The sequence below is a fragment of the Micrasema longulum genome, unplaced genomic scaffold, assembly GCF_059751315.1.
Source record: "Micrasema longulum isolate JH-2025_06_02 unplaced genomic scaffold, ASM5975131v1 h1tg002202l, whole genome shotgun sequence".
Taxonomy (NCBI): Eukaryota; Metazoa; Arthropoda; class Insecta; order Trichoptera; family Brachycentridae; genus Micrasema; species Micrasema longulum.
In genome coordinates, this window is record NW_028279365.1 from 37,252 (window position 1) to 52,846 (window position 15,595).

Sequence of the window (15,595 nt, forward strand, 5' to 3'; positions counted from 1 at the left end):
GATGCCATTTTTAATGTCATGAATTGAGAATACATATTTTATTTAAAAAGTAAGTTTAAGGCTTTTTAAATATAATTTTAGCCACGTTTTTTTAGGCAATAATATTTGGACGTAAATTTGTATTGTAAGCTCCTCCCCAGCCTATGATTTTATACTGCAGAATAGACTGTATGATTACGTAGTAAACATAGAGGCAATACTCACTAGATCTTACAGGTTTTTACTGTACGGCGTTCAGGATAGGATGGGTCTCATATGTTTTTTAAATTTAGTTTTAAATGTTTTAATATTTGCTATTGATTTTAAGATTTCTGGTAGATTATTAAAGAATAAATTCCCGACATATGAATAAAGATTTAAAGCTGCAGTTGTATTGCATCTGAGTAAAGTGAAATTATTTGGAAATCTAGAGTTTCGAGAACTTTGTAAATTAGTGGGTTTTTTTTTCTTTGAAAGTTTGAATAATAAATGGCTTTTTAAAGATGCCGTCAATTGAGAGTATATCTAGTTCTTTAAAACTTAAATTTGAAGGGTAAGTTCTAGGCTTTTTAAAAATAATTTTAGCGATGGTTTTTTGAGCAATCAAGAGTGGGCGTAAATTTGTCTTAGAAGCTCCTCCTCAGCCTATGATTCCATACAGCAGAATATACAGTTTTTAACTTTAATAAACAGTTTTTATATTTTTTGGAGAGAGAATGTTTCTTAATCTAACAAATGTGCAAATTAACTTGGCTAAAATTCACTAGTTTACATTTCTTTATGCTCCTATTATTATTTTTTTATATTGAAAGAAAAGTCTAAATAAAATATTAAAATAACTTTTATTTTTATGGCAATAAATTAAATGATAAACATATTTTTTTTCACAAAATCATAGCGCAAAATATAAATAGCTGTCAGATCAGAATTTGGATACTCTTTAATCTGTGATTGTACATAAAATAGATAAAATATTACAAATCAAAAGTAAGAAATTTTAAGATTCTATTAGCAGATAATTTCATAATTAGTAGTAATCTACAGTAATAATTATTACACACAACATGATACTGCGCGTAATTACGAGGGTTTGTACTCAACATACTTCGATCGCGAAAATTTACACTCGAAGCGTTTCTCAAGTTAAATACGAAAAAGATAAACACAAAATGTTATCATGGCAAATTCATTCCTATGGGAAACTAGACGAACTGCAGCTATCACAACATACAAGAATTCCATGTATTTCTAATCCGGACGATGTTCTCGTCAAGGTACAAGCTTCTTCAGTAAATCCAATTGATGTTGAAATGATAGGTAAGTTGGGCAGATTTTTATCAAATTGAGCATGCCAACGTTGCTGTATTCTACATTTACCTTTAATTTATGCACTTTTGTATGATTATGAATTAATTGCTTAATCACAACTCGCCTGACCCACTAAAGTTGCAAATTTATTTGAAACAGAAAATGAAGTCAGATTTGGTACATTTGTAGTATGTAAAAATTAGAGCCCTTTACAACCTTTATATTTTTGTAGCCCAAGAACTCGTTAAAAATGTTCCGATATTTGGAATATTTGGGTAAATCTTTAAAATGTAAATTTTGTTTAAGAATTAAAATATAACATCTCAAAAACAACAAATTTCACTATTGCTGTAATAATTGTGATGAACCCAGCAAATAGCAGGCAAGCGAATACAATATCGTCGGTAAACTGATCAAATCCTCTAAATGCATTATTGCAAGTATTATTTGTACTTAGAATAATCAATTTGAATGTTTGACCCAAAAAATAAGATTTCATAAACAAATATTTGGTAAATGGAAGTGATTGGTTTCATTGGAAAACATTTTAAAAAAAACTACTTTTCTTCTTTTCCACATCCGCTCGAAAGTGGAGCATGTGGACATCACCATATGCCAACCAGAAGACCCTATCGCCAGTCAGCACTCTCACCTCCTCCTACGTCAATCGAGCGTCCCTTAGTTCCGCCGAATCAAATCATTTATTATCAACAGAGTATAAGAAAAAAAAGATATATTATTTTTGTAAAATAAATGTAATAATCCGTTAGCGTTAATAAATAAATTTCAAATTAAAAAAGAAGATCGTCGTCGACGGCCTTCCAGGTCGGCATGAGCCCGCAAATTTAAAAAAGAGGCAACTTGGGTTTAGGTTCTCCTGAGGCATGCGCAGCACGTATCCAAGCCAGGTCCACCGCCGCATCCTCAAGACGCTCGCTATAGGAGGCTGCTGCGTCCATTCTCAGACTTCAATGAATCGGCAGCTCTTTGGCTGATTGGTTCGGGGTCTGAGTGAGACTAGGCTGCATCCTTGCACCATTCTTATTCATCATATTGATGTATTTTATCTTATGCAAATCAATACCACCTGATCGAGGGATAGAAGTGAACTCCCCCCAAAGTTGTGTGACTGCAGACGATGTGGTTTTTCTTGAAAAGTCTGTTGGTGATCTTCAGGAAATTGTTGACAAACTCCAGGAAAACTACTCATCTGGGTCTTGATATTAATAAAAAAGACTCAGATTGTGTGCAAGAAGTCCTGTCCTGAACCTGATCGGCCTTTCTATAATAATGGACAGAGGATCAAGAAAGTTGACAGCTTTAAATTCTTGGGAGTTCACATAACTGAGGATGGAAGCACTCACAAAGAGCTCACTACCCGCCTAGAAATTGCTGGAGCAACTTTTAACATGATGCGTGTTGTCTGGAACTCTAGTGGATGGCGATTATTCAACTCTTGTTTAATGCCAGCACTCCTATATGGGTGTGAATCTTGGCACCCTACCAAAGCTCAGAACACCAAACTTCTGAGCTCTGAGAGTAAGTGCTTGGGAAGAATATTAGGCATAAGGTGGTTCGATTTTATAACTAACCTTGAAGTCTGTGAGAAAACTACCCTTAGTGGGTTTTTATACATGCTAACTTTAAAACTAAACCTTGGAGAATTTAGAGGTTTTTATCAGTTGACAAAGCTCAACAAATGACATACAACAGATTTTTAAACTTGTTTTCAAAGATTTCGTCACCTAGAAGGTTTTATCCTTAGAATAATAACCTGATAGAGTCGCCCATACGGAGAAAAACCATTCTACGATTATTGACCACAATGCTAGCTACAGATTACATCAATACAACGGGCCGTAGGTACTTGGGTTGAGAATTGCAAGGCGCAAATCGAAACCGTCCGCTACACGTTTGTTGTTAAACTTAAAACCAAACTAAAACTAAAATTTGTAACGCTTTTGTTCTATGCCAAGAGCTTGGGGGCTTCTCTAGAGAATTATTACTGTGAAGTTTTACCAGTATACTGACGATATACGGTTTACTGCTTCTTTCTTATTCTCAAAACACCCTTTTAATTCCCATCCACTATTCTTCCTTCTTTTCTAACTCGTGCGGCTCATCTCCCATCCACTTTAAAAGATTTTTCTACAGTATCTCTGTTTAAATCATGCCTGAAGAAACATCTCTTCTCTCTTCCTTAATCTCCCTATTTTTCTCTCCTTATTCCCTTTACCCGTTGAAGTCTAGTATGGATATTAATTTATTTATATACACATATTGCTATTTCTATTTTTGTCGTATTTTGTTTTACTATTTTATTTTTTTTCGCATATGTTTTGAAGTTGTATAAATAGCACCTTTTCTTTATTGGTTGGTTAAAAAAATTGCCATTTGTCAATAAGGCCGCTAATGTACAAATATGTACATACAAAAAAAATATATGGTCGTAGCATTCCTTCACATTGCATTTTGTATTTCTATTGACTGGACTTTATATTCACTAAAATGTTTTTTATAGGAGGATTTGGGTCCACAGCATTAAATTTAATGAGGAAAATGGATGACATAGAATTTCCTTTAACACTTGGCAGAGATTTTTCCGGTACTGTAGTTTCTAAGGGACTCAGTAGCCGTAATACTATTTCTGTAGGAGCCCGAGTATGGGGAGTAGTCCCAGTTCACGAACAGGGTTGTCATGCTGAATATGTCATCGTTAACAGAAAACTGGTAACACCACCTATTGATTGATTTTCTCTTTCATCCGTTCCTGAAGATGCAGAGCATATTTAATTGTTACACAAATTATAGCATATTGTGATCATTTATTATCAATTGCTGAATACAAAATGATCAGTCTTGACACTTCAGATGCCAGTCGGAACACTGGAATATTGCAATGTAAAACACATTTCAAATAAATATTTTCCAAAGACCTTGTCTTGTTTTTTTTTTTATTTTATTTTATTTTATTTTTTTTTAAATTCTAAACAATTTTTCAATTCCCGCCAAACTGCAAACTGCAACTGTTGTAGCAAAATAATATATTTATTACACAGGTTAACATAATATCTATGTTTAGTAAATATACATATTTTTGAATATTGTTTTTAAAATAATTACAATATTATCATATAATAAAATTTAAAAAAGGCCTTTGTACTTGAAGAGATACATAAGATTAATGGCTAAATGAACATTGTCTTTGTGCATGAAAATTTTATTAGAGAATGTTTTTTTTTATATACAACGAGCAGTTTAGATATTGTAAATTTAAAAAAATATATACCATGTTCTTTAAAAAAAAAATTAAAGAGGTATAATAAGCATTAAAGTACGGTTGACATATTGTTTTACCTATATGTAAAACTGATCATCTTGATAAATTGCAATCGGTCTGGTAATGAGAAATATTTTAAGAAATTAACTAACAATGCTATAAATATGAAACTAGAGATAAAAAGAAGATAACATTATCCATTGGGAGAATAACAGAGTCACAAAACTCACTGTACAAGGCTTTTAAATTGTACAATTAGTTACCTGGAAAAAAAAAATAAGTGAAAAGCCTTGAAATATTAAAAATCAATTTGAAAAAATACGTTCTTGATAAATTTTATATAAAATGTAATTTTATTGAAAGTTTATATTAGTTCTTAAGATGTTATGAACTAAATTAATAAAGCATAAATACATTGATGATAATGCAGTGTTCTATGCACGCACCATTAAGAGGGAATTAGGGAGAGATAATAATGAGTAGTAATCATTGCAATTTAAAATGAATAAAAAAATAAATAATGTAAGATTTATTATACATCCATACATAAATCCGCCTCGTGGTGCAAAGGTCAGCATGTTTGCCTACCATGCAAAAGGTTTTGGGTCCCGATATGGTTGACATGAAATATTTGTTTACAATTTGGTGTTTTTCCACTAGAATATTTCATAGTCCCTAGACTGGCGCTTGAAGCGTAAGACTGATAATCTTACCTTCATGTAACAAAGAAACAATAAAGAATGCTGCAATTGGTGTACCAATTAAGAGCCTGTGCACTATTAGGTGCGGAAAGATAATAATGAAATGAAAGTTAATACATTGGTAACATGGATAGATTCATTATATCGATGGTGAAAAGCCCATTTGACTAATGTGCATTGCATATATACTTGTTAGTCAACTAGGCTTTCCACCGTCGATATAATTTTGAAAATAAAATTTAAAGCAGCTTTTTTTGTTTAGCTTTTGTTAAATCTAACTAAAAATTAGTGAAAACCTTCTTAAGTAGTTTTAATAATTTCTTTTCAAATATTGCATATTTTTTTAACCTAATTACTATATTATCTTTTATCAAATTGTTGATCTATTTTTGATATAGTTATTTGTATTTAAAATAAATATGATAAAACTGTTCCAAGATATTTATTAAAATTGGTGATTAATATTTTTGTTACAAATGGTGATCCCCTGGCTTTTATTCGGCTGCCATTTCACAATAATTTATCATGAAAAGTTGAATCACTCAAATCGTCATGATCGTAGAACAATGGCGGATGTGTAATATATGCGACATTGACTTTCTTATATATTTGAACTTGAAAGTCTTCATATTCCAAGTTTGAATTTGAATATAAAAATGCATATACCTAACCCAAGTATTAAATCACAATGTGAATGTAAAACCGTAGTATGTGCAAATAGTATAATTTAGAGATATGGGGTTTGAGATTTTCTTTGCTCGAAAAACTGGCTTTTTTAAATAATCTTTTATTTTTTTGTGCTTTGATGTTTTAATTTAAATTTCCCTTTTACACTTTCAAGCTTGTGACTAATGTGATTGTTTTGCATTTAAACCCCAAAAATAAAAAATTTTCACTCACTTTGGTTTTACACTCACAGTGTGAAATTATATATTTTTATTTATTTTTCTATTTAATCATATTTACATTTTTTTATTAGAAACTTTGCCCAGCTTACAAGAAAACGTACCCCCTTCCAAACTAGGCACTTACATTTGAATATATTATAATTTATAAGTTCATTTCTTTTAAAGAAAGAAGAGACATATATACAATGCAGTAACCGAGTATCGCACGCAACTACACTGGCTCAGTATCAGGCATAAAAGAAACATTTACATTCTATCACTTCTTCACAATATTTTAAATAATCCCACTTCGCCTGTTTATCTGAGAGAGCTCATCCAATCTCTTTCACAACACGGACTATCTCTTCGTTCTAGTAACGAGAGAACCCTTTTAATACCCTGTCATCGCTCTAATTTTTTTGCCTCCTCTTTCACAGTAGTAGCCGCTCGATTGTGGAATAATCTACCCACTAATGTTAGAGACGCCCCTTCATTATTTACATTTAAGTCAAGATTGAAATGTCACAATCTAAATATTTAAATTGTTCCTTTATCCTTCTTCTTTCCTTCCCATCCCCTCTCCTCTCTTCATAGTATAGTGTTTTTTTTTTATATATATATATTTATTTTTGTTAATCTTTGCTTTTAATTTTTGTATAAAATTGTAAGATTCAATATGTCCATGTATTTATAATTTTCTCAAACTGAACGGTTTGGGTAGGTAGGAAGAAATCGCCTTAAGGCAATATGCCCGTCCTTATATGTATTTTTATTGTACATGTATATAAAGTGTCAAATAAATAAATAAATGCAAACTTCCTACAATACATATGTGTATATATATGTATATATATATATATTTATTTATATATCAACAGTTCAAAGAACCTTTTACAATAAAAAAAATTACAGAAATAATCATAAAAAAATAATTCATTATGTAATATATAATATGAAATATAACTAAATAATTCAACTAAATAATTAAAACTAAACAAATAAGAAAAAAAAAAAAATTCTTGTCATTTGGCTGGTTTAAGTGATCATTTTACCCAGCACGTATAATTCACCGTTTGTCTTTGTTTGAATATCCGATTAAAAAATTCATAGGTACTCTCAAAATATTGTTAGTCGTATATTTTTTTTCATGTAGAAAATCAATTTTATTCAGAAAAAAAAATCAACTCTAATTTTGTACAGATTTCGGATACATATATATGATTGTTTTACGTTACCAATTACGTAAAAGAAAGAAACAGTTCTTGTGTACCATTAAGGAGAGGGACATCTTACAATGATGTTTCTATTTTTTGTTCTGTAAATATTTCAAAAATTACAAAATATGTGTTTTCAATGAATGCTATGTAAAAAAGAATTATAAATGTATATTTAAGCTTTAAACTTCTATCTTAACACGTTGATTACGGTGTGCTCACATTTGTGCATTTCAGAAACCTTATGTTGCGGCGGGGTGCACATTTTTATGCATTTCGGTTACCTTCCAAAAAACACATCTTAAACTTCTAATTTCTTCTGTCATGTTTGATTTGCTGATAGGTGTTACTAAAATACAAAAATATTACCAATTCTTTTCTGTTTTAAAACATGACTTAAAGTTATAACAAAGATCGCCGCAAACAATGGGTTAAATATTTTGTGTTCCTGACTGCACTTTTTTTAGTTTTTTTTATTTCTATAAAAAAATATATTATTCTGAAAGTATAATGATGTTGTCCTGTTGTCATTTTTAGTTTTGGAATTAAATATTAGCAATAGTTCTAGGTCTCGTACTTTCAATATTATTATATAATATGTTGTCCTTATGGATTTGAAGAAAACCATTATTTTTAAATTACGATTTTATATCTAAAACCCTGATTTTTTAAAACAATGGGACAGTGGTAAAAGTAGATATTTTTTCAATATAACTTTTTTTATTCATTTTTATATTTTTTTGACAGGTAAAATATTTGTTCTAAAAGCAGCACCCCATCTAATTATTCCATAATGTAATATAGATTTTCTTAATAAATTGCAGGTAGCTCCAATGCCTGACCTTTTGACCATGCAAGAAGGAGCCTCCGTATTGTACGCTGGTCTCACAGCCTACTCTGGCCTTAGGTGGAGTGCCAACCTAAACATGAAGGACATGTCTGGTCTCCGAGCTTTAGTGCTGGGAGCATCAGGAGGTGTTGGGACTTCAGCTGTGCAACAGCTAAAAGCTGGAAACGCTAAGGTTATTTATTAGCTTTGTGAAATTATCTTAGTAACATTTAAAAAGACTTTTTAATGCCGAAGATATTTGACTCATAATAATATTATTTTATGAAAATAGGTCATTATATCTTCATGTAATTTTCACTGCAGTCTTTAACGCTGCTAAAACTCTCAATTTCCTTTCCTTTATCCGTACCTAGCACACAGAGCATTGCAAATTAAACATCCATTAAAAAAGCATTTTTATTGGGTTGTGAATATTCTATTTCTGAATAATGTTTATTTTACGTTGCTAGGTGCGATAATTCTATGTCACCTTTAAGAGGAAATACGCCGAAAACTTTTTTTCATACAAAAATATATCTATATTTTCTCTCTGGATTTTGACACCAGACAAGTGCTTTTTTTACACACTATGAATGTTTACTATTTGTCTATTTCATTTTGATTTTTTGATTAATTGTTTCTTATGGAAGCTAGGACCATCCAGAAACACATAACAGCTCCCAGTTTTATATGCCCTCTTCGGACATACAGTATACAAATACAATAAATAATTTTAAAAAACGAGAAAGTTATCGGCATATAAAATTTTATTCTGATACTCTTTCTCAAAAAAATAATTAATAGGCTCAGATTTGGGGTGCAGCAAACGGGACAACGAAACGTCGATTGTATCGATTTTAGTCAGACATAATCAGTCCGATGTGCAGTGGTCTTTTTCGCACAGTATCGGGAAAGCGTTTGCGAGAGATTGACAGAAAAACAATGTTCAAATACCTGTTCATCAAATTTGCCTGGCACCGCATACCCTCTTAACCTCTACAGTAGTAAGATGTTATTGACATTTTAAAATGGCTATAACTCGGTCGGTAAAATAAATATTTTAAAAACAATTTATTTTTCTTTGTCGAATCGTCCATAGATGTCAATAGTAATAAAATTTTAGACAGTATCTGGGTTTTATAAAGAAATAAGTACTTGGGGCCCAACCGTAGGCCATACGCTTTTTGAGCAGGATTTATCCCGCCCCACATGGGGCGGTTCGCGCCAAGAGGATTATATTGAAATTAAAGGATAAGTTAGAAATCTAGATTTGTTTAGTTCTTTATACTAAACACGGAGATGATATGTAACCGCAACTTTATTCCCAAAATTCGGATGAACGCTGCACTTCTAGTAGGTAGTTCTAGTTTCTATAAGTGCAAGCCACGTTGAGCTAAAATATAAAAAAATATATATGCCACTCAAAACACGACAGTAGTAGAAGCTTACTTCTATTTTTCTGGATGAATCAAATCTAGTTTGATATTATTTTTAGGAAATCAATAGCAAAGATTCAATTTTAATATGCAGACATTTTAATATAATAATAATATATTAATTGCAGGTAACGGCAACATGTGCTTCTGATGCAGTGCCTCTCGTTAATAGTCTTGGGGCAGACTTGGTATTAGATTACACAGAACCAAATTTTGAACAAGTCATTGTGGATAGTGGAAGGTTGAGTTGATTTTCAATTATTATTAAATTCGGGTTCAGGTTCAGTGCCGAAATTCGGCGTTTATTGGCATAAAACAAAAGTAAATACATGCAATACAAAATAAAACAAAATAAGTATTTGACATCTAATTGAATTGCATGAAAATAATCATAGCAGCTTCACTAGATACAAAAATACCTGTTCTAAAGCTACATTTATAATATATATATACACTTTACTACATTATAATAACAATTATATTACTACATTGCAATAAAAATAAAGAAATAACAAAAATAAAACACTAAAAACATTTATTAGCAACTTAAAAAATTTAAAACAATGATAAGAAAAAAATATAATATAAGTGCCGAAAGCAGTTGGTGAAACGGCCAACTGTGAAACTGGCGTCGCAGGTTCGATTCCCGCCAGTTATAAGAAAAAAATCCAACAAAGTTTTTTTTCTCAATTGGTCGGGTGTTGTGGTGTATTTATTCATAATTTCCATCCATATCCTCTCCTTCCCGCCTGCTGACAAGCCTCTAGAATAAAAGCTTAGCAGAGAATATATGACAAAAAAGTAAATAAATTCTAATTAATAATTTATTTTTTTTAAATTGCCAACTAACGGTTCGAATCCCAAAAACTAAAAAGCTAAATCCTAAGTAAAGAAAATTACAGGTATAAAAATAATGTATAAATCAAATGAAAGAAAAATAGACATTGAATATTGAAGATTGAAGGCAGCATTAAATCCTTATTCTTAGAACCTCATCCAGCTGACTTCTTCCAATTCTGAGGAGCCACTCTTTAACTTCAGCTGGGAATTTATTTTTGGAAAAATGGGTAATTTCTTGAGGTAGCTTATTATAGCATCGAGGTCCTATAAAACTTGAGTGTCTTTGGGCAAAAATTGTCTCCATTTGAGAAACCACAAGACTACCTTTAGTTATGGCTCTGTTTTTTTTGGAGTGTACTAGTTGAAGTTTCTTATCATGGACATCTTTTAACAGGGTCATTATAAATAGCTGTCTCACATTCAAAACTTTTAATTTCTTAAATAGTGGTTCTGAGTGACACTGAAATGGTTTTTTAAAAAAGTGATTCGTATAATTGCTTTTTGAACTTTCATTAATCAATCTAGTATAGATAAAGCGTCTCTACCCCAGCCCACCATACCGTATCCAATCATGCTTTGGCACAATGCAAAATATATGTTTTGTAGAAGTTTTAAGCTCAGAACATTCGTTAATATTTTAAAGCAATAAGTAAGTTTTTTTATAAATTATTATGAAAATAAAACTTTGTTATCAGTGTTACACAATTTTATTCTTTTATATCACCCGTCGATGGAAGGAGTGCTCTCCCGAAACTATAGTTGTGTTCTTGTAAAAGAATAAAATTGTGTAACACTGATAAAAAAAAATATTTTCAAAATAATTTATAATGAAGTGTTACGAAGTGAATGCCGATTCAATTAAAAATATTAAGTTTTTTTATCTTACTAGTCACTATGTCAATATGAGTTTCTCATCTGTGCTTGTATATTTAAATTGGCTAAAAGTATACCAAAATATTTTATCCCGTCTTTATTCGATTTCCTAGAGATTAAAAAAAAATTGGTATGGTGATATTTTAAATGTGCAGTCTTGAAATTATATATACCTAACAAACTTGTTTTAGCGATATTGTGTTGCTTTCTTTATACTTTTAAAAATAATGTTGGTATTTAAACTGATTTTTTTATTGATCATGAGCTGAGTTCTTCTAATATGTATATCTAATAATTTGATCCTGAATCAAAAACCTCATCTTTATGTTAATGCTCTTTGGAATTGATTTATTTTGTTTATGATAAACAAATACTAAATTAAAGTCATATTGATCGATAATTTTGCTACTAAAAAAATATTAATAACATTTGTCAGTTCAAAACAGCAATTATGCCAGAACAATTCTGAACAAATGTAATATTTAGTTGTTTTCTTACTTATACATTCTTGTTCCTTTATTTATGTGAGTTTATTTCTGAAATTTTGCCTTTGTGTATTATGGAAGTAATAAAAAAGATAAACATTGTATGGGGTATACTTCAGTTCCTCAGTGCCAATGTGTCAACTTAAAAATGTTTTGTTTTACATACATAGATATGATTTGATACTTGACTGTGCGGGTTTGGGGACCGATTATGCCGCATCCAAGGATTGGGATTTTAGAAACTATGTCACCTTCACAACACCTGTCCTTAAGAACCTGGACACACTCGGTCTTATTCGTGGTACAATTACCAGCGCCACCGACCTGCTTTGTCCTAATATTCGAGCCTTGAAGAAAGGAAGAATTGTCAAGTGGGCGTATTTCACTCCATCTGAAGATGGCATTAAACATTTGTCAGATTTAATCAATACAAAGAAGGTAAAAAATCTAATTTGATTTATAAAAATTCATAGATTTAAGGTTATTGAATAATTCAAGAAGGTAGTCTTTATTTAATACAAAAACAATACAAAAATCATTTTTATAACTGTTAGTGCTAGAATTATTGCTACATATTTGAAAATGAAACATTCGTAATATTATTTTTTATTTACGTCAGTAATTTCTGTTTTCCTAACTTTGTAATACTTTTTACTTTTGTATGTAAATAATGTCAATTTCCACCTGTTGAGATAACATAGTTACATAATATTATTTAAAATCTTATTTTGGAATACAATTAAGTACTTTTACTTTTGATAAAACAAACATTCTGAACTTTCTGTAGTATAACTTTTCTCTACAAAAAAGCGATTTGAAAACTTTGACTATTCTAAAATGTGTACATGGATCGAAATTGCAAATCTGAGATAATCACATGTTTCTACTTTTATCTCCAGTAGTATTTAACCATAATAATTGTATTATATCCTAAATTAACTTTTTTTTTTCAGTTAAGGCCTGTTATTGATGAAATTTTTCAATTCTCTGATGCTTCCGCGGCTTATGATAAATTGCAAAAGGGCCATCTGCGAGGAAAGATTGTTGTCGATATGGCTGGAAAGTGATAGAATTAAGTTTGAATATTTAATATATTTATGTAGTTATCCAACTGAATACTACATATTTTATATGTTTCTATGGACATACAAATATGGTTAACCCAGCTTTACCAAAGTATGGGTTGATACAGACACCAAATCAGTTATTTACAGTGATTATTATTATTATTAGTCAATATTGTAACAAAAAGTAAAGCGGATTGGAGAACCTTACTGGATGTTAAAAATATAATATAAAAAATAAGGAATAATTTAAAAAATATATATTTATAGATGACAACCATGAAGTTTCGCATAAATAAATTGTCTATGTTTTTATGAATGTATGTATGTGCATGCGCATGGGTGTATGTACGTGTGTGTGTATGTACATGTGTATATATGTGTATATTTATATATACATGTGTGTATATATGTGTATGTCTGTATGTATATGAATCAAAATGTGTATCCGAATAAGTTTATATTTTGTTTGTCTGTGCTCTATATTAATTTGTTAAGTATTATAATATATTAAAATGTAATTGCCTAGCTTGGAACGGGGTATGTACCCTTGTTAGCTGGGCAAAGTGAATATAGAATTGTATTTTGATAAAAAGTGTGAATAAATAAATAAATAAATAAATAAATAAAAAATAAATATATAATATGTATTATTCTAATAAATTATCACAAAAATATGATAAAAAGAGTTTTAAGAAATGGTGCAATGGATATTTTTTTTCATCTCGCCTTTCTTACGAAAATGAAATAAACAGTATTAAAATTATATGAACAATAAGACAAAATATGTATATGTGTGATACCAAAACAATTCAAATGTGCCCGCAATCGTGAAGAATAACTGTTGAGTATTTTTGGTTTCTGCAATATTTTAAGATGACCATAGTCGTAGACAAGTTCTTATTGGAAAACTGGCCATGGATTTAGTAAATAAAAATTAATTGTCAAAATAATGGGGAAAAAATCACAAATATACTCTACTTGTAAAATTAATGTAACAACACTAAGAACTATTACTTACCCTTTATCCTTATCCCCCATCTAATGATGCATAGGGTGCTGCATTGGTGCAATAATTACAGTGTATCCCAATCGCCTGAAGGCAAGAGAATCAGTCTTATGTTGAAAGAGCTGACGAAAAGGCTCGGGAAGCAACATTAAAAAAAACAGTTCCTGATTTTGCTGACTTCCCAATAAGTTTTGCTAAGAGAAAAATAAGAAGCAGAACTTTACAGCTCTGGAATGATCGCTATTTAGCAGAACCCACAGGAAAGGTAACAAAAATGTTTTTTCCATCTATTTACCATGCTTTTGAATTTAGGAAACTGCAGCGTGCAGGATACGAACTCACACAAATCCTGACAGGACATGGCGGATTTATGAGTTATTTACACAGATTCAAAATATCTGAGATCAACACTTGCCCATGCGATGATGTTACTCTCCAAGATGTCTCCCATCTATTGATGCATTGCCCCTTTTTTAGTCTGCAGAGAATGCAACTGGAGGCGCGATGCAGAAGTCTAAATGAGGATTTACACGATGTGCATGTAGTGATTAGTCACAGGGACTTGTCAAGAGAGGTATCATTATACATGACAGATATAGTGAAGGCAATAAAAGGTATCAATGATAGCGGGACACCAAATGCCGAACACTGTTCAGGTGGATCGGAAGATCTGTTGACGAATAACAACGGTCCGCCTTCTTCTGACGAGTTTTCTGTGGTTTCCTCTTGAAACAGGTCACAGCCGAAACATCTTAATGATCCTTACATAAAATAACGAAATAAAGTTTTTCATTTAAGTAAATATTTTTAAGTAAACAAATAAATAACTATCGCTTTGAAGTATATATTAACCTTGTACATTACAAGCAAGGTAAAAGAATAATGCAACTACATATAAAAAAAAAAAAATCAGTCTTATGTTTAGATGTCCGTCCAGGGAAACTATAAATTATAAATACAGTGAAAAAATGCTTTAGCGTTTTATATCTAATGTTGTCAATAGTACCTGGTATCTTAAGTATGGTATATAGGCAAACATCTGTAAATAAAATTCAACTCTCGACAGGTTGGGAGATTTGGGCTGGACATCTAATCTCTAGTTATAAAAAAAATTAACAATTTTACTGCATTTCATAATAATTTTCGGTCAAAAGGTATTAAAAAATGTTGACCATTGAAAATTCTGTGAATAACTGAAAATTTTCTTTATTGTGCTATACTATACATTTTGTGAAATGACTATTATCAATATTGAACTGTATAATATGTGCGCATTGTGGTCTAATGGTTTTCTTGTTTTTTGAATTGTATCATGTAAATAAATTTTATCATAAACTTTTTATAAGAATTTTATTGATGCGTTTTATTTTCTTACATAATGTATGTTTATAGCATTCACTATTCTGTGTTTGAACATTCATGATTTTGCAATTTTTTTTTAAAGAAATATTTGCGTTCTTATGATTTACCCAAATATTTCAACTTCCGGGGCCATTTCCAACAAGTTGTAAATAACTTACTATTAGAAAATGGGAATCAAGTTGTGGTAGAGTGGAACTCGAACCTCGAACTTTAACGAAAATGATTTTATTTTACTTACTGGGAAACACCTGAAAATACTGAAAAATTTTATTCCTAATTTTTTTTATTTTTATGGAGTTCGGATTTTTGCTCAGTGAAAACTAAATGC

At 30.7% G+C, this 15,595-nt stretch overlaps 1 protein-coding gene and 1 long non-coding RNA gene across 2 annotated transcripts; both read left to right on the forward strand.

Moving 5' to 3' along the window:
• The first annotated feature begins 865 nt into the window (after nucleotides 1-865).
• Nucleotides 866-13,533, forward strand: LOC148272746 (NAD(P)H oxidoreductase RTN4IP1, mitochondrial-like). The gene is made up of 6 exons (XM_088239618.1): nucleotides 866-1,296; nucleotides 3,809-4,017; nucleotides 8,194-8,391; nucleotides 9,763-9,875; nucleotides 12,003-12,270; nucleotides 12,786-13,533. Exons 1-6 carry the CDS (start codon nucleotides 1,044-1,046, stop codon nucleotides 12,897-12,899), a joined length of 1,155 nt encoding a protein of 384 aa, XP_088095744.1. The 5' UTR covers nucleotides 866-1,043; the 3' UTR covers nucleotides 12,900-13,533.
• A 111-nt stretch (nucleotides 13,534-13,644) lies between these two features.
• Nucleotides 13,645-15,258, forward strand: LOC148272747 (uncharacterized). Its single transcript, XR_015824785.1, has 2 exons — nucleotides 13,645-14,170; nucleotides 14,383-15,258. It is a non-coding gene; the product is annotated as an uncharacterized LOC148272747 (long non-coding RNA).
• The last annotated feature ends 337 nt before the right edge of the window (nucleotides 15,259-15,595 follow it).